Genomic DNA, 25,708 nt, shown 5'->3' with positions numbered 1-25,708 from the left:
GACAGGTAGTCCACTGAAGATCTGCCAGCACCAGATCCATCAGTCGCTGAAATGTACTTGGACTATTGCAATGACCAAAACTAAGGACAGTGAATTCAAACAGACCCTGGCGAGTGATAAACGCAGTCTTCTATTTATCCACAGGATCCAACTCCACCTGCCAGTAACCACTGGCTAAGTCAAGAGTGGAGAACCAGCAAGCTTTATTCAGACTGTCAAGGGCATCATCAATCCGTGGCAACGGATACGCATCCTTCCGGGATACATCGTTTAATTTACGATAATCCACACAAAAACGGAGGCCATCACGCTTGCGTACCAAAACTACCGGAGCTGCCCATGGACTATGAGAAGGCTGAATTATGTTATTTGCCAACATTTGCTTTACATGGTCTGCTACCTCATGTTGCAAATGGAGGGGAACATGACGGGGTGGCAACTTCACAGGTTTTGCATCCCCTGTATCGATCTGGTGCAATGTCAAGTGTGTTCTCCCCAAATCCCCCTCCCCCTCACAAAACACAGACATATTTCTTTGTAACAGCTCACAAATATCTCTTAAATCAGATGGAGTAAAATTCTTCTGATGCAACCCAAAATGAGCAATAAGCTTGTCAGCAGACCAAGGCTCATTTGGGCCATCCTCATCCTCACCCATGCCCAAAGGTTCAGCCTTACAGCCCACCTCAATATCGTTATGTAAAGTACCCAACCTCATACCCCCCTTTAATGTAAGGGCATCTTTAGTTACATTAATCACTCGTACCGGCAGTCTACCCCTCCCAACCCTACAGACCAACCAAGCTACCATTACACCACATTGATTTGATAATGTGTCTGATGGTTCCAACATACCCTCACAACAGGCCACAAAGGAATTGTCCACCTTTCCAGCAATGATTGCCTCACTACGTGGGGGAATTACAGTATCTTCCAAGACAATCACGGTCCGAGGTTTATCAATATCTGCCGGAACAATCAGGGGAAACATTTGACCCATAATTCGACACTCCTTTTTACCAAAATCCACAACGACACCATATTTACTCAAAAAGTCAAAACCCAAAAGAATATCCTGGGATGGCACATCAGCTACCAAAAACTCAGCGATTAATGCCAATGAATCAAACTGGCAGACTGTTTGCCATTTTCCCAAAATCCTCATCAACCCTCCATTAGCTGCAGACACATCACCATGATGTCCAGACAGTTCTGTTCCCCCTTTAGTGATTTCAAGCCAACGTTGTTTTGGTATGACTGATAATGTTTGCCCCACTATCTACCAAGAGAAGGGAGTCTGATGCACCTATTTTGGCTCCGATGTATCCCAGAGCCACCCTGGTTGCTTGCAGAGGCCGCATATGTACCAACTTGCCAGGGGGGCAGGTAGTGGGCCTACAGTGCCTGCCCCCTGTAGTTTCCCTGCGAGTATGGGCAGTCTCGTTTTATATGTCTAGTACACCCACACTCCCAGTAACCACCCCCCACCCCTCTGGCTCGATCTACAGCCCCTTGTGAACCACTATTCCTGGGCTCTCGTACAGGTTCCCTGAAAAATTGAGTAGTAGGGTTTACCATAGACTGTTGAATGTTACTCACTGTTGTACGAAGAGATTTGACTTCCTGCCTCAATTCCTCCACCATTCCTAGCATCATTTGCATTTGTTCATCAGTTTTCGATTTATTCTCTACTACTCCCCTTACTTTTGCATCAGGCATTTAGATGGGTTTGCTACATATTCCTAAGAAGCTCTAATTCAGAAGCAAGATCAATTGCATCTTCTAGGGTATCAGGTTTTGCTCTGCGCAGGCTAATACGGAAGTCACCGGTTGCAAAATGTGTAAGAAACTGATCTCTTGCCAACATATCACGAGTGAAAATTATCAGCTGTGGGGTAAGCTTTAGCGGCGAGACGCCGTAAGGCATTTCCGAATTCCCTTACGGTCTCATTATCCATACGCTGGCGGGCTGTAAATGTAGCCCTACTCCAATCGCTACTATCACAGGGCTCGAAACATCTAGCCATAGCAGCTTTTAGCAGCACATAATTTCCTTTAGCCTCAGCAGACAAACCACTATAAATATCTCTTGCACGCCCAGAGAGTAGAAGAGACATAAATGTAAGTTTTAAGGGTTCATCCCAGTTATTTACAACAGCCGCCAGATCAAATTGCTCCGACCAATCAAACCACTCCCGGTCTACACCAGTAAATGTTTCAGGCATAAATACTGGCCGCGCAGTAGTTCTTACTGTTCCCACACCCCTTACGTGGCTCCCACCTTCAGGCCCAACATTATCCTCCCCCTGTAGCATTTTTGCAACAGTGTCTAGGTTTTATAAGGTTCACAAAAAATAAGCAAAATCCCACCGCTGCCACCAGCGTAATAAACCTAAACAGGAGGGTTAATGTTGTGGCTAGAGGAATCTACTCTACAGAGCAAGCAGCACCACAGGGGTAGAAACAATAATCTTTATTAAATATACTTCAGGCAGTTACCAAACATGTCAGACTGGGTCAGGTTCTAGAAGTCCCAAGCACTAATGTTAAGCAATCTGGGCGTATTTTTGTCAAAGTTAGAGTTCATTGTTGTTGTCTGATATATTTTGAATGATCTGCTTTCGCAAATTATTATACATACATTTGCAGAAACATTACAAGTCACCACTATGACATGACTGTAATCACATACTATTTATTTCAGAAAATTATCTATCAACACAAACATTGTGTTGCATGTGCATGTTGCATGTGACATTTTTCAGATTTATGCCAGTTTAGTTTATTTTATTTGCCAATTTCTATAAAAATGCTCTCTGTTGCAGTCAACAGTGTGTGTGTGTTTACCCTTCACGGTATTCAAGTCGGGTATCAAATGAAATGAATACAAAAATTTGTCGTGTAAACCTTAAATCAGTATTAGTCTGTATCTCCCTTTCATTCTCACTGTCAGCGTTTGTCACACTAAGCTGCAGGAGTTCTGAAACGGTAAGGGGTGACGCTGAAAACGGATATGCCCCTATTTAAACTGTTTATTCAACTGGATGCCGAGAGACAGGCCTTTTGCTGCACAGCGCAAACCATTTCCTTTAAGACGTTTTATGTAAACACTTTGCTGTTCTATCACCGACGTGGATGCGTGTGTGTGTGTCGTGTGTGTGTGTGTGGGGGGGGGCTGTCTGTGTTTTTGCAAGTAATCTGACAGTATATAATAATTTACACAAAAAATGCATCACGAGTAATAATGAAATTCGGGGTGCGTCAATAAATAGGCCTAGTCTTATTCGTTTTTCAGGATCTGAGAAAACACGTCTTCACGGTATTCAAGTCGGGTACCAAATGAAATGAATACAAAAATTTGTCGTGTTTAAGCTTTAAATCAGTATTGGTCTGTATCTCCCTTTCATTCTCACTGTCAGCGTCTCTCACACTAAGATGTGGGAATTCTGACAGACCTTTTGCTGCACAGCGCAAACTATTTCCCCTATTCAAAACGTTTATTCAACTGCATGCCGAGAGACAGACCTTTTGCTGCACAGCGCAAACTATTTCCTTTAAGATGTTTCTCACATATGTATTAACAGAAAGAAAAAGAATAATAGTAATAATAAATATAAATAAAAAAAGTATTAAGCATGTAGTCCCAAAATGAATTAGTTTATGTAAGTGTATAAGTTAGAAATAAAATAAAATAAGATATAGTATTAGATTTACAGAGCCAAAATATACATCTAAGTAGCCTAATATAATAGCGTAATATGGCATAACAATCTACATGTGCTGGAAACATCAGATCAGGGCAGGTTGAGTGTTTTCTCTTATACCATGGCAGAATAAGAATAAAATAATCTCTCTCTCTCTCTCTCTCTCTGTGTGTGTGTGTGTGTGTGTGTGCGTGCGCATGTGCAGAGCGACTGGGAGGAGTGCGTGAGTGTTTGAAAGAGTGGCGGCTTGTTTGAGTGAGTTTTCATTCCTTTTTTTCTTTATTAATTTGAAAAGTTAGTTTTGTTTAGTTTGCTGTCATTTGTAATTAGTTAATGTACAAAGCTGTCGTTGTGTTTGTGAAGGAAGAGTCTATGGTCCATCATTTAGTGGAAGTTGGTTTATCTTTTGGTGATGTTTTCTTGCCTGTTTTGCCTCTGTCGAGTCCTTCAAAAAGGGTAACTCTTTCCAATGTGCCTCCATTCATTTCAAACGATTCACTTGAGCGATTACTTAAAATGATGATGCCAATTAAAATGATCCCTCTTGGTGTCAAAAATCCAGATTTAAAACACGTTATGTCTTTAAACGTCAAACTGCTATAATTTTGAATGCAGAATTTCAACGCTTGGACGTGTCGGCGAAATTGACTTTGGCAGGTAAAGATTATACAATTTTTATGAGCACAGAATCACTTAAATGCTTTTCTTGTGGGGTCTTCGTATATACAAAATTGAAATGTACTAATAATAAGGTGACTGAACAAAATGAGACAGAGACTGAGCCTGAAACATCTCCGAAGCAAGTGGCTCCTGCCATGGAAAATGGTAATCAGGATGGCAGAGATAAAACTGATCAGCGGTCTGAATCGGATTCATTATCAAAAGGTGATGAAAATCCAAAGAGGATGCAGTGATCAGTCATGCTGAGAATGCGGGAGAGTGTTCGCTGAAACGCTAATGAATACGCTAATGTTCGCAGTGCGGCGATCAGTGCTGAGACCGTCGCTGCGGGGAAACAGCGACTCAGAGCGCTCCAGGGAGCCAGATGAGCTCGTGGGAGTCAAAGAGTCTCGGGACTCGCAAGCATCTGTTGGCCTTTCACAGGTTGATGTGGATCAGCTATCTGAGAGAGGTGAGGCTCAGTCCATACATATAAACTCTGACAGTGAAGAATCTGATATTGTGGATTATTTCACTGATGTCAGCTCACAAGGAAGTTCTGCGGAGAAAAAACGCAGTTTGCAAATAAAACCACCTTATTACAGTACAACAAATTAATGATTTTCCCAAAGATACTTTTAATCAGCGAAGACCACAATTAGAGAAGTATTTCTCTGATTTACAGCTGTTTGTTGATTCACACCATCCGCGCTATGGCTATGAGAAGCTTCATTGGAGGAGCTTGATCAGCCTATAAAGGCCTGTTCACACCGGGACGAATTTTCGCGCGCGATATTCGCCGACGTTTTAACGCCTCGTGACTAAACAAAGGGCGCCAATGTGAGTGTGCACACCCGACGCGAAAAAACGCCACGCGTAAAAGCGTCATTTTTTAAAAAAACGCCTCGGGTTCGTTTTTTTGGTTTGACGCACCGCGTCAAAAACTATACGACCAATGAGAATGGCGCTTTTGGCACACGTGTCTGGAGCTTCTGAAGTTACAGTAAAACACAACTTGGGGGCGCTCAAACACAAAACTGTCTTGCTGAGCACACATACGTAACGGCCAAGAAGGTATACGCCAAGTAGCGTCTACACTGCCGGGAAGAAATAAGACGAAGAAGATGCAAGGCAAGATGAATGTAGAGTTGCTGGTCTCATTGGTGTCGGAACACAAAGAACTATATGACGAACGCGACAGCGATTACAAAAATCTTGATAAAAGAGAACTAGTATTTCTAGTATTTCTGTTTTTACATTAAGCGCCATCTAATGTCAGGGAATGAATTTGCATGTTCACTCGGCTCATCATCAGCGAAAATCGCTTGGGTGTGAACACAAAAAACGCGTTGAAAAACGCTGGCGAATAACGCGCGCCGATATTTCGATCCCGGTGTGTACGGCCCTTAAATATAGATTAAAGATAAAAAAACGACTAAACATGTGTCATAAAAAAACACATTAATAAGGTTTATGTATAGTAAGGTGATGTATTGTTTTTGCATTCTTTTACCTTTCGTCAATGACGACCTTAAACATTGGGACCTTTAATGTTAATGGTTGTCGGTGTACAAGGAAGAGAGCTTTTTTTGATTATCTGCCACAGTCTATATTATCTGCGGCTAAAACAGGCAGATGTTATTTTGTTGCAAGAAACGCATACAGATCGGCAAAATCAAGCACAGTGGTATGGTGATTGGAAAGGTAGTGTTGTATTGAGTCACGGTACAAACCTTAGTGCAGGTATTGCCATCCTTTTTTCACCATGTGTTAGTATCCAGCAGATATGGTTTGAAATAATATGTAGGAACCGGGGGCGGGATGGGGGGGATGTGTTCCCTCCAATATTGGAGACAGTCGCATTTGTCCCCCCCCCAAAAAATTATACTGCGGAGGAGAAAAATATTTGATTTTGAAATCTTTAACTTGCATGTTTTTATTTTGAAAGCGCAACACAGCGTCTAGTCAAGGCCCGCCCCCTCAACGGCCCAGGCTGTTTGGGAAGCGGGAGTTTTTGCAGCTGGCGAGTGGCGACATGGATGTTAAGATGAAAAGACAGCAGCAGCTCAGTTTTAAATAATTTCTTAATCATGGGGAAGAAAAAATGTGAGTTGGTAATAATTTTGTCCTGGAGGATAATTGTTATATTTTCTGTCTAATGTTAGACTTATTGATGTTAAGCTGATGTTGTGATTCGACAACTAACTAGTACACTCTTGCTAGGTAAACGTTGTTACTGTTAACGTTTACTAGCCAACGTTGGCTGGTGAAAAATATGGCACACTTTCCAGTAACGCAATGGACAAAAGCCAATAGAAACCAAAAACATCTCAAGAACTCTCTCACCGTCTTCAAGTTCAAACAACACGAGCGTCGCATATGCTCCTTAAATTTAATCTGTGCGATTTAAAAAAAAAACTATTTGACTGCCCCCAAAGCCTTGGCTGCGCGCGCGCAGTCTCTCCGTCAAGTTCAAACAACACGAGCGGGGTGTGACAATTGTGCAAAAAAACGTTGCCTTATCTTCTCTGAAAAGCGTTCCGCACATTCACCTGACATAAATTATAATTTCAATAAACGAAAAAACCTATCCAGTGATGAAATGTTTTCTGTGTTGACACAAATCTTGTGCGATTTCCTAAACTGCCGGGATAGTCACACAACGCGTGCCATAGTCCGCTAATGATACGTTTTGCGAACTAAATGACTCATTTGAACCGATTAACTTTAATGAATGGTTAAAACAACTGATCTGTCCAACACTGAACTCACAAGAATCGGTGAAGAAAAAATCTCTAACACTTTACAATAAGGTTCCTTAATAAACACCACATCTAAATACATTAGTTAACATTTACTATTAATAAACTGCACTTCTACAGCATTGTTAGTTTTAATTTCAATATTTAGACTACTAATATCCTATATTATTGAAATCAAAAGTTTTGTATTTTTTAACATAGTTAATAAACTGTTAAGTAACATGAACAAACAATGAACAGCTGTATTTTTATTAACTAAGATTAATACAGCATATTAATAGCAATCATTAACGGATCTGTCAGGTTTCCGATATGTGTCCCCGATATGTGTGTTAAACTCATTCCTACGCCCCTGCCTGGTCGGATTTTGAGAGCTGATATTGTTTTGTTGGTCAAGAACGCATCTCATTTTTCAAAACACATTCTGATGCTTTATTAAAGTGTCCTCAGGAAAATATTGTTATACTTGGTGGTGATTTTAATTGTACTTTTATTTCAAATTTGGATAGGTATCAAGATGAACGTCACCATTCTTCTGCTGAGATTTTAAAGAATGTAATTAATGAACATAATTTTAGCTGATGTGTGGAGGGAGGCCTTTCCTGGGGTCAGACAGTACACAATGGTTAAAAGCTAATTCTAATATTTTGTCAGGAGCTAGGCTTGACCGTTTTTATGACGAAAGGGGCAATAGGGGTAGGTTTTTTAGTAGTTTTGATTTCACCATCTTTTCTGTCAGATCATCACTATGTATCTATTTTAGTATCTGTTTTTCTCTTTCCTAAATCCTACAAATCACATTGACGATTTAATAATAGATTATTGCAAGATTGCACTTTTATTCACTCTTTTAATAATCTTTTCTGGAAAGCTTGGAGAGAGGAGAGAATGTAATTTTCAGTCACTGTGTCAATGGTGGGATGTCGGTAAGACACAAATCAAGTCTTTTTGCCAGCAGTATACTGCACATAGTGCTGGAATGCTCAACGCAAGAATAAAGTTCCTTGAACAAGCTATCCTTGGGCAAAGCAGTGACTGTACCCACAAAAATTCAAACTTTCATTGATTCTGTTGCAAATGATAAACTCCTTTTGAAGAATTTATTGGAGGAACGAGGAAGAACAGCCCTTCTAAGAACCAGATTTGCACAGCTGAATGACATGGATGCTCCTACTGTACATCATTCTTCTTTGGTCTTGAAAAAAAAGCCAAAGGAACAGAAGAGTTTTCATCAATTAAAAATAGCAGGTGGGCAGAGTTATAACAGATCAACAGGAAATTCAATCTTATGCTCTTTCTTTTTATGAGGATTTACACCGTTCGGAATTATGTGACAATGCAGTAACTGATGAACTTTTATGTGACCTATCCAAATTAACAGAAGAAGATCGCAATGAGTTGGACAGGCCTTTGACTTTAGGAGAGATTTCACAAGCTGTTCAGGAAATGTGTTCTGGAAGTCACCTGGATTGGACGGGCTCCCAGCAGAACTTTTTAAATCCTTCTGGAATCTACTAGGACAAGACATGTATGAAGTGTTTCTTGAATGCATCAATCAAGGGACCCTTCCTTTGAGTTGTCGAAGGGCAATTCTAACATTAATTCCAAAAAAAGGGGGTTTCTTGGGTGCCTAAAGATTTGGCAGCTGGCATCACTGATATGTGTTGATTTTAAGATTTTATCCAAATCTTTGACTAATAGACTTAAGAAAGATATGGCATCAGTCATTCATATGATCCAAACATTTTTGTGTCCTCAATTTTGATAACCTGTTTTTGATGAGGGATATGATTTTTCAGTGGCAAAAAAGGCACAATTTGGACATTGGGTTGCTTTCATTGGATCAAGAAAAAGCGTTTGACGGTAAATCACCAGTATTTATTTAAAACTCTGGAAGCTTTTTTGGTTTTTGGTCCTTATTTTTGTATCTCTTATTAAAATGTTTATATAATGAAGTTTATAGTATGCTGAAGATTAATGGTTTCCTTAACCAGACCTTTCTGTGTGTCCAGGGGAATAACGGGTGGGGGTGGTCCTATTTCTGGTCTTCTGTATGCAATTTCTATTGAGCCTTTTATTAGTCTCACTTTGGAGGCAGCTAAGTGGTTTTAATAATCTTAGTGACCTCGGTGTAATTCAGTTAAACTTACAGCGTTATGCTGATGATATAACAGTAGTTATAAAAGGCTCAGAAGATGTTATAAGTTTTGATTTCTTCCTTAAATAAATATCAGCAAGCTTCATCTGCACGCATTAATTGGGAGAAATGTCCATCCTTGCTATTGGGTGACTGGCAGGCTACAGGACCCCCTAGGCTGCCGCAGCAATGCAGATGGGCCAGAGATGGTTTTAGAATCCTTGGTTTATATTTTGTGACTAATAGCTATATTGAAAATAACTGGGAAGGGTTAGCGGTCAAGGTAACTCTTAAAATTCAGAAGTGGCGATGGATTCTTCCACACCTCTCTTTTAGGGGGAGAGGCCTGGTTATTAACAATTTAGCAGCTTCAGTGTTATGGCATAAATTTACTGTATTGGATCCTTCTAAGGATTTACTTTCTGGAGTTCAAAAAGCATTTGTTATTTTTTTTTTTTGGGATGGTTGCCATTGGCTTCCTCCAGGTATCCTTTATCTGCCTGTGGCAGAGGGAGGACAAGGACTAATACATTAAGAAACAGTTGTTCTTAATGCAGAAGACCTTGGTGGAGAACGTGCATTCTTTACCTTTCAGTTTTTATTTAGGAGTGATTAAATCTTGGAATTGTTTTAAAAATATTGAGACATGAAGATGAACATTATGGTGTTACAGAACCTCTTTTTTTTAATTCCCCTTTTCAGTTATCAGCAAATGTGTCATCATATTTAGTCATTAAATTTTTGAAGGCTGTGGTAACAAGAGTCATGGACTTGTTTGATTCAAAGAATGGCCAATGGAGAACTGTACATGCAATTGTGGATCAAGTTGGAATAAATTCAATAAGAATTGTGGAGAGATTAATTAGGGATCTTAAGTCATCTTTCCCTCAGACTTTCATTTCCTTTATTAATAATGTTCTTCTGAATGGGTTTTATTTCTCAGACCTTTCCCTGAGTTCGAGGTAGTTCCTAAAGATTGGGAAGATGTTCCAGACCGGAAGAAGGCGTTAACACTATCTCGCAAGTCCAACTCAAAAATTTTTGTAATATCATGAAATTTATTACTATCTTTTGTTACTACATCTTGGCAGCAAAGTTTTGCCAATTACATCCAACTCAAAAATTTACTTTGTATACAAATCGTGTATTTCATAAAAATGATTCCTGTTTTTTTCCTGCTAGTCTTGCTTGGACGTCTTTTCACAACCTTGATTAGACGTGTAAAAGACGTCAAAGGATGTTTATTCACAACCTCTTAAAAACCTCTTAAAAACTACTTGGTGCACTTTAAATTAATTATTGCAGTATTAACCAAGGTGTTAAGCACAGCTTTTGCATATTTCACAAGTACTTCATAGAGGGTCATGATGGACTATAAATGCATGTGTAAAAGATGTCACCTAGTGACGTCCTCTCACAACCGATTCACAACAGGGTATATATTGAACTACACATAGCTAAAAGTCAAAGTAACAATTACACATGCAACCCCATTGAACTATAGACATGTACAAACGTATCTGAATGCATTTTTAGGAAATGTTCTGTGTTACATATTTTTACCGATTTATGCCGTCCTACTACCGCCGACTATTTTTGGCCAGGGACACGACGTTGCCGTCGGACCAGTGTTTTGCTGGGAAAGTAATACTGATTTAAAGTTTAAACACGACCAGATTTTTTGTATTCATTAATTTTATGAAATCGTGGGGAAGTCGTGGGAAGAGAGTTTGACTCCTAATCCTAAGGCTGTGGGTTCGAGTCTCGGGCCCGGCAATACCACGACTTAGTGGTGCTCATGAGCAAGGCACTGAACCCCCAACTGGTCCCCGGGGTGCCGCAGCACAAATGGCTGCCCACTGCTCCAGGTGGTGTGTTTCACGGTGTGTTGTGTGTGTGTTCACTGCTGTGTGTGTACACTTTGGATGGGTTGAATGAAGAGCAAGAATTCTGAGTATGGGTCACCATACTTGGCTGTATGTCACTTCACTTTCACTTTTCCTTATTTGATACCCGACTTGAATACCATGAAGACATGTTTTCTCAGATCATGAAAATGATCCCCCCCCCCCCCCCCCCACACACACACACAGGATACACACACATCCACATCGCTGATAGAATAGCAAAGTGTTTACATAAATATCTTAAAGGAAATAGTTTGTGCTGTGCAGCAAAAGGCCTGTCTCTCGGCATGCAGTTGAATAAACATTTTAAATAGGGGCATATCCGTTTCAGCGTCACTCCCTACAGTTTCAGAACTCCCACATCTTAGTGTGAGAGACGCTGACAGTGAGAATGAAAGGGAGATACAGACCAATACTGATTTAAAGCTTAAACACGACAAATTTTTGTATTCATTTCATTTGATACCCGACTTGAATACCATGAAGGCGTGTTTTCTCAGATCCTGAAAAATTAATAAGACTATTTATTGACGCACCCCGAATTTCATTATTACTCGTGATGCATTTTTTGTTTAAATTATTTTATACTGACGTCAGATTAAATGCAAACAAAGCCCCCCACACACACACACGCATCCATGTCGCTGATAGAATAGCAAAGTGTTTACATAAACATCTTAAAGGAAATAGTTTGCGCTGTGCAGCAAAAGGTCTGTCTCTCGGCATGCAGTTGAATAAATATTTTAAATAGGGTTTTTTCTTTAGCTAAAAAAAATTGAAAATAGTTTTGAACCACATTTGAGACGGAATTAGATACGATTAGCAAAACTATTGCTCCACATTCTAGAATCTAGATCATGTAAGAAGCATGATTTAAAATAAAAAAAAACTAAGAATACTAAAATCTAAAAAAAGAACCACCGGACAACAGCTGTAAAGGGAGTATGTTTATTTAAACATTAAAGTAATATCGCTCTTTGAGATAGATGTAGTGCATTTAACCAGTTCACGCTTACATATTATTAGCTGAGGTATGGAATGCTTATTTGGCGTGCTGTCCGGGGAAGGGCTTTGATTGTTTGGGAATGGCCCGAACCTAGAGTACCCCCCCTCCCCCGTCTAGTTGTAAAGTGAACTCGAAGTGAGGAGATGGGGTGGAGGAGGGATGCTGATAAACCATCAATGGATAGAGTAAGTCAGCGGTATCATACTGTGGTATTGATTACTTGATTGTGGTCCACCAGTGTTGATTAGGCTAAGTATCTAACGCGATTCTACCTAAAACAATTATTAAAACATAATTTCACTAGTTCACGCTTACATATTATTAGCTGAGGTATGGAATGCGTATTTGGCGTGCTGTCCAGGGAAGGGCTCCGAGCTCGGGAATGGCCCGAACCTAGAGTACCCCCCAAAAAGCAGTTGGACAAAGGACAGCCGCCAGATTAAGAATGACAGTGACATGTAGAAACAATTGTCGGGACGTTGGTGCCCTTTGAATTATTGATGACCTCAGATGAAGTATAATTATCCAACTTTTCAACAGAATAATCCACGGAAAACTCTGTTACCCAATTAATTGTTAGTGATGACCTTAGATGAAGGATCTAATTCCGCATTTGCCAGGATTTGAGCCCGGGTGTTGTGAACCATTGGAGGTGGTTCCTAGGCAACAGCATTTAGTGGAACGGGCAGTGATGTTGCTATAAAAAAGAGAATATTGTGATTTTAAATGAAGTAGAGAGCTGAGCGGGGGCCACGCTTGCTTCAGCTGCAGGCCACGGGAAAGTGTTGGGTTTGTGACTTTTTGACGGGAAATGCTGAAATGCCCGGGTAGCCTGAAGTGTTCCCAATTTAGCCATTTGTTGTTTAGATTTATCAATTTCTTAAACTAACCTATCAACTTTGTTTTCCTAGAGCTGTAGTCAAGTCCAGCTTTGTCGAGTCCAAGTCAAGTCCAAGACCAGGACTAGTCGAGACCGAGTGTCAAGTCCAAGTCCAGAGGTTTGAGTCCAAGACAAGTCCAAGTCCAAAAGTTTCGAGTCCAAGTCAAGACCGAGTCCAAATGAAAGAAAAAAAAAAAAAAGGATCCTCTTCAAGGCCACATACTTAACTATTGTTAATGTATGTGATGCGAGAGACAGCATATCTCCTATTCTAAGAAAATCATTTTACATTATTATTTGTAATGATCAAAAAGCATGTGCAAAGTAACAACTCTGTATGACAGGGGTCTCCAAACTAGATCCTGGAGGGCCAATGCCCTTCACAATTTACTACCAACAGCACTAAAAACACCCACATGCAATTTTATAATTTCCACAAACATCTTGATCAGCTGGTTCAAGTGTGTTTAATTAGGGTTGGAGCTAAACTCTGCAGGACACCAGCCCTCTAGGACCGAGTTTGGAGCTGAAGGATCAAAATTATTTTTTTATTTACTTTATTTACATTTTATTTACTTTAGGTATAGCAATTTCACACAAGCTGAAGTGCAACTTCACATGTTCAGTCTTTTTTATTATAGTGTAACAATACTGTTATACAATATTATATATAATATATTATATATATTATACTACTTTTATAATAATAATAACTGTATAACAATATTATAGTGTAACAATAACATTCTGGGCTGCCAATGAAAAATGTAACAAATAAAAAGCAACACAGGTGTCACAAAAATTTGCTAAACATTTTAACTCCAAAATGACTGCAATGATAATGTGCCCATTCTTGAACTTATTACTTGTTATAAACCAAAGGAGCATTTTCAACAACAACAACAAAATAATAAACATGAACATCTTCAGCTATGTGTGTGTGTGTGTGTGTGTGTGTGTGTGTGTGTGTGTGTGTGTGTGTGCGTGTGTGTGTGTGTGTGTGTGTGTGTGTGTGTGTGCGCGTGTGTGTGCGCGTGTGTGTGTGCTTGCCTTAGGCCATATAATATATAACATATCCAGGAGTACCAGTCAAATCAAAATCCCCCAGGGGATTACCAACACAGTTTTAGTGCAGAATTGTATTCAAGTATGGGATAGCAGGACCCTAACCTGAACTGGCTCTGCATCTAATCCTCATACTGTACATTCTCAGTATTCTTTTCTGTTTTACAGAAGTCCATTGTTGCACTTGAGAAATATAAGTGATGAGAGCATTTTTGATCCTAGGCTTGCTCGATGGGGCCTCATAAGAAGTCCTCCAGCACTACAAAAAAAAAAAAAAAAAAACAAAGAAGTCTTTCAACTGGTGCTGAAGATGCAGGGGACAGACAGCACTTTAAGAGCAAAGAGCATGCAAATGTGCATATTTGTCCTTGTTGTGAGCCCAGAACATAAGGGGGTCCTCCTCTATCAGAGAGCTCTGGATGTGTTCAAAGTATTTCATAACCTGGGGTGACAATGCTTGCCTCAGTGGGAGTGCTATGTTTATTTTTTTGAGTTTTATACTTTGCCAGGAGTCGTGGAATCTTGGAATTTGGAGGAGAATGAGGTGGTTCTGCTGTAGGTCCCTCTCTGGCATGGATATTTTCCAGGTCAGCCTTTTCTGCTTCAGCTATCAAGCAGTCTAAAAGAAATAAAACAAAAATACATACCTTATTAATCAACTTGAAAATATAATGTAATGTGAATACAAGTCTTAGTATCAGTACTAGTAGTACCAACAGAAGTAGTATTAATAGTAGTAGCAGGAGCAGCAGTTTAAAGTAGCTTAACACTTAAACACTTAAAAACAAAAGTTGGCTTTTAATTAATTTTTTTTTATGCTTTTATTCATGAATTAATTTTTTTAATTTGTATTCATTGTCTTATCTTTTTTATTCATTTTTCTTACATTGCATTAAAGTTAGTATGTCTGTGAAGCACTTATTTTTGAAAAGTGCTATATAAATAAAATGTATTATATTATTATAGCAGTAATTCATAGTAGTAGTCCGTAGTAGTAGTAAATACAAGTTCTCACAGGAGGACACACAAACCTGTCAGCGACTTCCGCACCTCCTCCCTTAGTCTCTTATAGCAACAGTGCTGCCACTGGCCCTCACATCCATGTCGACCCAGCTCATTCCAAACCGAGGGTCCAACATTGCAGCTTGTGCATAGATTTTCATGACTAAATGGTGCATCAAAGCTATGGTCCTCAGGCTCTACCATATGAAGTGCAATGAAGATGCTTGAGAACCTTTGTTGGAGTGACTCCCGGAGTGCTCTGATCAATGGCCTGCAGAGGCTCTTTGGCGAATCTATCTGAATTAGATGAGTGTTCAGGTCAAGCACTGTTGGAACAACCATGCTGATTGTGATGATCTTTTCTCCCTCTGTTAATTCAGTTGGTTCAGCAAAAGGTCCAAGAATCAAACAAAGTTCTCTCAACTGAGCCCACTCTCTTGTTGTGATGAGAACATTCTTAAAGTCGGGAGAGCACATTTCTGTCAAGGTGGTGTGATCCAGCTCCGTAATGGCCTGTATTTGCTTGAAGGTGGAATTCCATCGTGTTACAGTGGCCACTGGAATGCTTTTGCCATAGCCAAAGACGGCCTCAAACTTGTCTTTGAAAATTGTGCTGCTATGCAGTAGAGTTGCAAGTTTTGACACTTTGGACATTGCTTGAGAAAGGCACTTCACCTCCTTTAATCTATCGCCCACTACTAGCTGAAGACTGTGAGCAAACAGGACAGCCGTTGCCGGGAACATAGGGTAAAGTTCCTATCAAATGGTTCACCACAACCATGTCCTCCTCATCCTCACTATCATTGGAGTGGTCTTCTGCCATCACAAATTTAAAAGCTTTTTTTCATGTTAGATGTGTTATCTGTGATAATAAATTCTACCTTATCATTTATATTGTATTCTTCCAATATTTCATCGAATGCCGCTACAATGTTTGTCAGCACTGTGACGCCCTTTAAATCTTCTGCAGTCAAGGAGGAAGGACTTCAGAGAGTATTCGTTAGCTGTGGATTTACAAACATGAGCTGTTACTCCTAGGTAAGACCTCAAGGTGCGATCTGACCATATGTCAGCTGTTACAGAGACAAATTTTCTGATCAGCCAGACTGGATTTGATACACTCTTTGATTTCTGGTCACTAGTTGAGGTATCTGTTTGAAGGCTATGTTTGATCTGGTGATTGGGGGTGTACCTCTCATCAATGGTGTGTAGAAAATGTCGGAAATGTTTGATTCTCCACTATTGATAGGGGCAGGTAGCAGGCAAATGATAAGGTCATGGATGATGGCTTGATTGATGGCAAGTTGCCTCGATGAAGATGCACTGTACACTGGAACTTGTGATGTTTGCCGCTGGAATGTATCAATGGTCGGCTGTGAAACCCCCCCCCACCCCCTGTCGCTGGCCTGCCCGATACAGCTGCATCCTGGAAAGAAGAAATGCAGTGTCCTCTATATTCTTATGTTCAGGATGCCTTCCAGCTCAACTTTCCCTCTCTTTGTGGTGTCTTTGCAGGTGCCTTACGAAATTAGATGTTGTCCCACAGGTTTCTGCAATAGATTTGTTTGCAAAATTTTGCGGTTGGCCTTGTGTTTCTCTTCTTCTTCTGTGCCCCGTCGAATAATTCTCTGTGTTTTGTAAAAACCATACTGTATAACGCTGCTGTTTGCTGACATCGTGAATTGGCCAAAAAATTTTAATGACTGATGCCTTCGCACAACGCGCACACACGCAAAACTTGGGGATATGACGCATTCACGCGGTTAAGGCAAGAAGGGATATGTTTGGCGCTACTGGGCATGCGCACATAAATACAGCGTAATGTTTGTCACACTGTACAACAATAATTAGTATTTCATTATTGTAAAGGGTAAGTTTAAGGCTGGGGTAGGTGTAGACGTTAATAAAACAAAATCTAGCAGGTAGAAAATTAAATTTGAAACATCTAAACTTTTTCCGAACGCAGCAAGTGCAACCGCTGGTCATGTGACAAGAATCAACGAATCAGCTTCATCCTTTCCCATAACAAACTTGAAAGCTAAGCCAAGATGTAGAAACAGCTGAGCTGTACAAGGATAGCCTTATTTAAAATAAATTTAGTAGCAGAGCTACTGCAAGGGATTTTTAGTGCTGGAAATCCATTTATCCTTGGCTGAAACTTCTGCGTCTTCATAGTTGCTTAGCAACGGCAGATGCCACTGGAACGCAAGCATGGAGCGCAGGCTACAGAGTGCTTTGGAAAAAAGACGCCGTGCCTACCGTTTTCCACACGTTTTCAGGCGCGACATGCAAATGTGGTTTTTGTTTTGAAAGAGAACAAAAAGCATATTGCTGGACTCGGGTCAAGACCAACGAAATCATTTGGCGAGTCCAATGACCAAGTACGAGTACGAGACAAGTCCGAGTGCAAACACCAACAAGTCCGAGACAAGTCCGAGACGATAGAAAAATGTCTCGAGTCCGGACTCGAGTCCAAGAAGAAGAAACACAAGGCCAACCGCAAATTTGCCAACCGCGGTTGGCCTTGTGTTTCTTCTTCTTGGACTCGAGTCCGGACTCGAGACATTTTTCTATCGTCTCGGACTTGTCTCGGACTCGTTGGTGTTTGCACTCGGACTTGTCTCGGACTTGGTCATTGGGACTCGCCAAATGATTTCGTTGGTCTTTACCGAGTCCAGCAATATGCTTTTGTTCTCTTTCAAAACAAACCACATTTGCATGTCGCACCTGAAAACATGTGGAAAACGGTAGGCACGCTTCCTTTTTTCCAAAGCACTCTGTAGCCTGCGCTCCATGCTTGCGTTCCAGTGGCATCTGCCGTTGCTAAGCAACTATGAAGACGCAGAAGTTTCAGCCAAGGATAAATGGATTTCCAGCACTAAAAATCCCTTGCAGTAGCTCTGCTACTAAATTTATTTTAAATAAGGCTATCCTTGTACAGCTCAGCTGTTTCTACATCTTGGCTTAGCTTTCAAGTTTGTTAAGGGAAGGATGAAGCTGATTCGTTGATTCTTGTCACACGACCAGCGCTGCACTTGCTGCGTTCGGAAAAGTTTAGATGTTTCAAATTTAATTTTCTACCTGCTAGATTTTGTTTTATTAACGTCTACACCTACCCCAGCCTTAAACTTACCCTTTACAATAATGAAATACTAATTATTGTTGTACAGTGTGACAAACATTACGCTGTATTTATGTGCGCATGCCCAGTAGCGCCAAACATATCCCTTCTTGCCTTAACCGCGTGAATGCGTCATATCCCAAGTTTTGCGTGTGCGCGTTGTGCGAAGGCATCAATCATTAAATTTTTTTGGCCAATTCACGATGTCAGCAAACAGCAGCGTTATACAGTATGGTTTTTACAAACCACAGAGAATTATTCGACGGGGCACAGAAGAAGAAGAAACACAAGGCCAACTGCAAATTTTGCAACAAATCTATTACAGAAACCTGTGGGACAACATCTAATTTCGTAAGGCACCTGCAAAGACACCACAAAGAGAGGTAAGTTGAGCTGGAAGGCATCCTGAACATAATAATTAGCCTTTACAGTGAGGTTAATTAGCGGGAACAGACACTGCTGTGGCAGTAGGGAAATACCGAGAGGCTCCTGGGGGAGCGGCTACTGCTTGCGGCAGTAGAGAAAGACAGAAAAGGCTCCTGCGGGAGCGGCTACTGCTGCTGCGGCAGTAGAGACACTGCTGCGGCGGTAAAGAAGCGGCGGTAAAGAAAGTGGCAGTGGGTAAAATAGGGTAAAGCTCCTGAGGGAGCGGGGAAATAAAAATAAAAATAAAAAATAGGGGAAAAAACTCCTGCGGGAGCGGGGGCTGCTGGGCAGTGGAGAGGTATAGATAGAGGCCCTGCGGGAGCGAGTTTTTTGGGCAACTTTAAGGTTATTAGGTTTAAAAAGACATGCATTTCCTCAATCACGCGAAGAAGAAAGTATTGAAAAACTAGCTAATGTGCTCTTTGGCTAGACTTGGAGAGAGGTGCCTAGTAATACTCACGTCACATGTGAATTAGGTTTGCACTTGTTGATTGTTTTCTTTGTGGTAAACCTTATGTGCCTATAATCGATAGTCATTTAGGTACATAGTTGAAATAATTTTCTCGCAAATCAATCTTTTTCATCCGTTTATCTGAGTGAAGTGTAATTAAGATACAGGAAAAGAAATACTAGCGAAATTAAGAAAATCATAGAAATGTCTTTGTATTCTATGCCGTCTGCGATGTGGCTAAAAAATAATATCAAGATCCTTGTGTCACGACATCGTTTAACAACTTTCAGCAACCAACGACACCTTTTAGTGACTTACCTAAAACTGTATTTGCAACACGGCCTGTGCCGCTAGCACAAGAGTTTGAGGCCCTGCTGCATGATGACGCTGCGGCCGGAAGAGCCACGGTAAAAGGTTGAGTTGAAGTAGGAAGCCAGTGAGGCTTTGCTGCAGTGAGATTGGGGGTGCGGCCCAGGCTCGTTGGAAGCCTGCCGCTGCGAGCCAGTGCTTAGGAAGAGCCGGGGTCTTGTACGCCGCGGGGTAATGGAGGTGTCGAGTGAGACGATTGGGGCGAGTTTTGCTCGATATATTGGCCGCCCTGTTGTTTGTGGATTTAGGAGTGAGGTTTGGCAGATTTCTGGGAGACTAATAACTTAGATCGTACAGATCCGCTTTGTTTACCTTCGCGGGGGATGGAGTGTCAGAATTAATCACCGTTTGCCTCAGGATTAAATGTGGTCAAACTTCCCCATTGAAGGAATTGTAGGCAAAGCCAAAAGATAAAAGGATGCCGGGGAAAAATTGGAAGTGACGCCGATAGAGGCAAGGTTAAGCCTCAGCGTCGTGGGAAGCGTGTGGCTGGTCGAGCAGAACAGTGGCTGCAATGGAACACGGAGCTCGGCGGCGGTGTCTGGCGGAGAAGGAGCGATCCTGGACCCGGCAGATTGTCCAGAGAACTGAAAAATCCCCATTATAGACCTCGTCTTCTAAATGGGAGAAGCTGACTCTGCCATATGATGGCAAAAGGTGCGAACCAAATGCTGATAAACCATCAATGGATAGAGGTAAGTCAGCGGTATTTATACTGTGGTATTGATTACGGTCCACCTGTGTTGATTAGGCTAAGTATCTGACACGCTCCTCCCGAACCTTGTTAATAAAACATCATATGATTTAAAACGTTTTTTGTCAGCTTATTATCCGCTTTCTCTCCCTCTCGCAGCGACCGAAATGACAGGAGAGCGCTCTCACACAGGTGGAGAGAGAGAGAGAGAGCGCACAAAGTTTAAACATGACATATCTTTGTAAACCCTCTCATTTGAAGAATCGTGACTCCTGCACGAGGAAGTCTCGTTCTCTCCCGAAAATAATGTAAAGGGGAATTTATATTTTTTTATTGATTTATTCTCAGTTTATTAATATGTTGAGAATAATTTTATACCGCAGTCATATTAAATGCAAACACACACACACACACAACACACACACACACAAACACACAAACATTGTGATACAACTCATGATCTGTTAAAATTGTTTATTCTGTTTATTCTTCATCAATATGTCCTTGTTTTTATCACACAGCCCCCCATACAGAGAGAGAAAGCGCAAGAGAGACCAGCGTAAGCATCACAGAACGCAACCTGATACAGTGGTCACGTACCACACACACACACACACACACACCACACACACACACACAGAGAAGCGTCTGCAGATGATTTCGAATATTGGGAGCGATCCATAAAATCTACAAACAAATTCTTCAGGGATCTCATTCATCACTTTGTCACTGAACAAACAACACGTGTCAGCCCCGGAGCTCAAAGGATGACGGATGAATTTCACGCACAGCGGGTTCCGCATATGGACATAATTAATATGTCAAAGGTCAAACTCATCAATCATAATGGCGTTTGCTGGAGGCTACATACTACTCCCTACTCCCTTCCCGCAGACTTCAGTTCCAACACACCTGCCTGTATTTATCAAGTAACCCTGAACACCTTAATTAGCTGGTTCAGGTGGTGTTAGACTGCACAGAAGCAGGGTTGGAGATGCATGCTTTCGGTGGTCTGCTAAAACTGAACGGACTCAGATGCGGCCTCTCGCTTTAAAAACCTTTACTGGCAGGTGTCACTGTTGGACTGTGTGACTTTAGAAACACAAGTTATTTAAACGCTTTAAATGTCATATTTCATAGCATTTTCTTTTTATTCTGTGGGTTTTTTGCTTATCCATTTTCTGAGGAAGCACTGACTTTCTCCCTTGAGTTCTCAGTGGAAAAACGTCCCTGTCAGTACTGCAAAGATAAATGAATCAGAAGCTAAAGCAGAAGTGAAAGGGAAGAAATGTGAAATAGAGAATATACTTTTCTTTTAGTAAATATATTTATGGTTGTGGTTTTTAAAAGAGCTGTCTTCAGTAGTTTAAGGGAATAAAGCAACGTAAAGAAAAATTATTCGAAATATTTTAAACCGAGATGGGTAGAGTACCCAAAGACTGTACTCAAGTAAAAGTACTTATAGAAATATTTACTCAAGTAACAGTAAAAGTACTAGTCTGAATAGTTACTTAAGTAAGAGTAAAAAAATTGAATATCGGATAAAAAAAAACTACTCAAGTAGTTATTTATTAGTTACTCTGCAAAATGTATGTAATGTGTGTGTGTGTGTGTATATACATACATATACATGCATATATATATATATATATATATATATATATATATATATATATATATATATATATATATATATATGCGTTCAGATCAGGGTTGCCAGGTTTTCAAAAGGGCTGGGCAAAAAAACTAATGCGATTTTCATGCACATCTCTTCAGTAAAGGCACTCCTGTGATTAGAAGTACATGTCCAGAACGTGCGTTCAGATCAGGGTTGCCAGGTTTTCAAAACAAATCCTGCCCAGTTGCTTCTCAAAACTAGTCCAAAACTAACCCAATCACGTTTCCAGGAGGTTCCCCGATAAAAATTTGCATCCCGGGGTTAAAATATGTTTTTTTTGGCAGGGTTGCCTTGGTAATATTCACATTTTAGAGGCTAAATATCACGTTATTGGTATTGGGGTCGCTTCAAAACCCGTGAACATGAAAAATAACCACAGACTAGGCAACACTGGTTGGCATTTAATACACAGAGCCGTAATTCACTGACAATCTACACAAAATCAATTTTAAAATCGCAGGCGATTCTTTGTCGATTTTGAAAGTGATTTTGTGTAGCTTGTCGGTGGACTACGGCTCTGTGTAGTAAATGCCGCTCCACCTGAACCAGTGTTGCCAAGTCTGCGGTTGTTTTTCATGTTCGTGGGTTGAAGCGACCCCAATACCAATAACGTGATATTTAGCCCCTAAAATGAGAATATTACCAAGGCAACCCTGCCAAAAAACTTATATTTTAACCCCGGGATGCAATTTTCATCGGGGAACCTCCTGAAAACGCGATTGGGCTAGTTTTGAGAAGCAACTGGGCAGGATTTGTTGTGAAAACCTGGCAACCCTGATCTTAACGCACGTGCTGGAGATATACTACTAATTACAGGAGCGTCTTTACTGATGAGATGCGCATGAAAATCGTATTCGATTTTTTTTTGCACAGCCCTAATATATATATCATCAGCCTTTACTCCAGTCTTCAGTGTCACATAATCCTTCAGAAGTCATTCCAATATGTTGATCGACTATAGATGATGTTCTTTTTAGCTTTCCATTTATCAAATAATCCTACACAAAATGTAACAGGTTCCAAAAATATTAAGCAGCAAAACTGTTTCCAGCACTGGTAATAAATCAATATATTAGAATTATTTTTTGAAGGATCTGTAATGAACAGTCCACTGAAGGCGAGCGTAGTGAGAACCCAAAGTGCAGTTTATTTACAGAGTGATTCAAAACATCCAAACATAATCCAAACAAGAAACGAAGACTTGACTAGACTTGACAAGGCATGAAACAGACTTGACAGAAACAGACTAGACTCACCAACAGCAGATTACAACATTAATACACGACAGGGGACAATGGCAAAAACATGGCTTGTTGGAAAACCATGACATAGTGATTGTAGCTCCACCCACTGTTGACTGCTGCACCCTATTCTGACTCTAATTAGGGGCCTTTAAGAAGGGTTGCTTCAGAGCAGCAGTCAGTTCACTCCTTGTTTACTGCTCTGGATTCTTTCATATGGTGTTGTGGCTGGGTACAGATGTAAGTTTACTGTTTGTTTTGCTTGGTTTGGGTTCTTGTTTGTAATTCCTTGATTGTTTAACTTATTTGTTTATTTATATTTTGTTTAAGTTCAGAAACCAGTCTGACACACCTGTGGAAAAACTGATGTACTGGCATTGGTGAAATAAAATTTGTAAATGGATGTTGCCTCAAGGTGTTTTAACTAACATCCCATTGTGATGCTCCCTCTATGAATAAGCAGTATCCTATGAGTCTTTTACATGGTCCTTTGAGCCAGAGATGAGCATTCCAATGGACCAAGAGCAACATACTAACCAATGCCATGTACCACCTCGTTGGGAGTCTTCAAGACAGACCAAGCCTCCAGTCTATCTTGAGGACTATGAGACTACCTTACTGCCCTCGAAGCCTCCTCGAACCAGTCAGTCAGTTTCCTCAGCCCCAGTCCAAAGCAATATTGAATATGCCGAAGAGAGTCATTCTGAACCTTGTGAACCCTGTCTTACTGGAAATGAAGCAGTTGAAGGAGTTTGTTATGGAATTAGCCGAAGTGTGAAGCAGATAAATTTTCAATATATATTTTCAATATATATGTTGCCCCTTGGTAATATCATTAGAAAATACGGGATTAGTTTCCACTGTTATGCTTATGATACTCAACTATATATCTCAACAAGACCAGATGAAACTTCTAAATTATCCAAGCAAACAGAGTGTGTTGAAAATGTAAAAGATTGGATGACCAATAATTTTCTCCTATTAAATTCAGGTAAGACAGAGATATTACTTATTGGACCAAAAAACATTACACAGAATCTCGTAGATTACAATTTGCAATTAGACGGCTGTACTGTTACTTCCTCTACTGTCAAAAATCTGGGTGTTATATTAGACAGTAACTTGTCTTTTGAAAATCATAATTCCCATGTTACAAAAACAGCATTCTTCCAGCTTAGAAACATTGCCAAAGCTACGAAACATGTTAACTGTTCCTGATGCAGAAAAGCTAGTTCATGTCTAGACTGGACTATTGTAATGCACTGCTAGGTGGTTGTTCTTCATCCTCAATAAACAAGCTACAGGTAGTCCAAAATGCAGTGGCTAGAGTCCTTACCAGGTCAAAAAAATATGATCATATTACCCCAATTTTACAGTCTCTGCACTGGCTACCTATTAAGTTCCGTATCAGTTACAAAATATCATTACTTACTTATAATGCCCTTAATGCTTTAGCTCCTGCATACCTAACTAGTCTTCTACCACGCTACAATCCACAATCCAATGCGCATTATTATTCTTTAGCTTGGGTTAAACTAATTAATTTTACTTGGTTGGAACAGCAGCTACGCTAATTATGTCTCTAATTTGTTTCTTCTCTCTGTTTTGCCACGGGATATACATTGAGTTGTAACTAGGATTTACACAAGCTCCAGTGTGGATCCAGAACACCTGAGAAGAGATGATGCTGACCCAGAGACAACAGACAGAACTACCACATTTTGCTATAAGTTTGATTGCATAATTGCTGTTAATAGTGTTAATCATCTGTTTGTTTACGTCTTTTTTTGATTTTTCTGAACATTTCTGCCGTATGTACATAAACTGACAGTCACAACTGATAAGCTACTCCTAAATATTGTAGAAACTTAATTTTCTGTAAAGTTGCTTTGCAATGATTTGTATCGTAAAAAGCGCTATACAAATAAACTTGAATTGAATATCTTTATAAAGAGGATCCTAAACATTCATAATGTTAAAGATGGCTCTGGAGAATTTACTACCCCCCAGATGAGACTGAGCATTACAAATTCCATATTCTCCTAGACCATTTAAAATTAGATTCAGCACGCAACTTAGTTTGGCTTATTCTAACCATCCTCTGCCATTCAGTGCAGCGTGGGCAGCCGCCCAGCAGAAATATGGTCAGCCACATCAATTAGTTTTGAGAGAAATTGCTGAGACTATAAGCCTTCCAACCATTAAAACTGGTGATTCACAAGTTTTCAGTAGCTTAGCAGTTTGTATTCGTGCCTTTGGTGGGGATGTTACAGTCTTGGGGGTGAAGGTGAAAGGAGCAGCAGAGTTGGCCTATGCTTCTCATGTACAGAAACTATTGAGTAAACTCCCCCCTGAACAAGTTGCTAATTAGACCCGGCATAGTAGAGCCACTCGACCAGAGAACCCTATAACTTGGGTGATTTTCTCTTCATGGCTGCAAGAGGATAATCATCACCTCAGTAGATGCCAAGCTTTTAGCCTGCTTGATCTGGAGAATATGAGAAAGTGGATTAAAAGAGCATCGCTGCTGTTGGAGATGTGGCAGGGCTCATCAGGCCTCTCGGTGTGACTTAAAGAAAGGGCTGTCCGAGATGTAAGGTAAACA

At 40.4% G+C, this 25,708-nt stretch overlaps 1 protein-coding gene across 1 annotated transcript; it reads right to left on the bottom strand.

Annotated features, from left to right (window-relative positions):
* Nucleotides 1-14,546: 14,546 nt before the first annotated feature.
* On the bottom strand, nucleotides 14,547-15,867 carry LOC122135602. Its single transcript, XM_042715477.1, has 2 exons — nucleotides 15,153-15,867; nucleotides 14,547-14,740 (listed from the first exon to the last, which is right to left on the bottom strand). Exons 1-2 carry the CDS (start codon nucleotides 15,865-15,867, stop codon nucleotides 14,547-14,549), a joined length of 909 nt encoding a protein of 302 aa, XP_042571411.1.
* Nucleotides 15,868-25,708: the final 9,841 nt, after the last annotated feature.

Source organism: Cyprinus carpio, chromosome A3 (assembly GCF_018340385.1).
Source record: "Cyprinus carpio isolate SPL01 chromosome A3, ASM1834038v1, whole genome shotgun sequence".
Lineage (NCBI taxonomy): Eukaryota > Metazoa > Chordata > Actinopteri > Cypriniformes > Cyprinidae > Cyprinus > Cyprinus carpio.
The sequence above is the reverse complement of the archived record's forward strand: the minus strand, read 5'-3'. Positions and strand labels throughout refer to the sequence as shown.

What these genes read in the sequence shown, in the direction of transcription:
- LOC122135602 (XM_042715477.1), bottom strand. Translation starts at nt 15,867, where the DNA reads ATGTTCCCGGCAACGGCTGTCCTGTTTGCTCACAGTCTTCAGCTAGTA. An exon ending in GGTGCGGAAGTCGCTGACAG is followed by an intron (nt 14,741 to 15,152) that starts GTTTGTGTGTCC and finishes TATTTCTTTTAG; the next exon opens with ACTGCTTGATAGCTGAAGCA.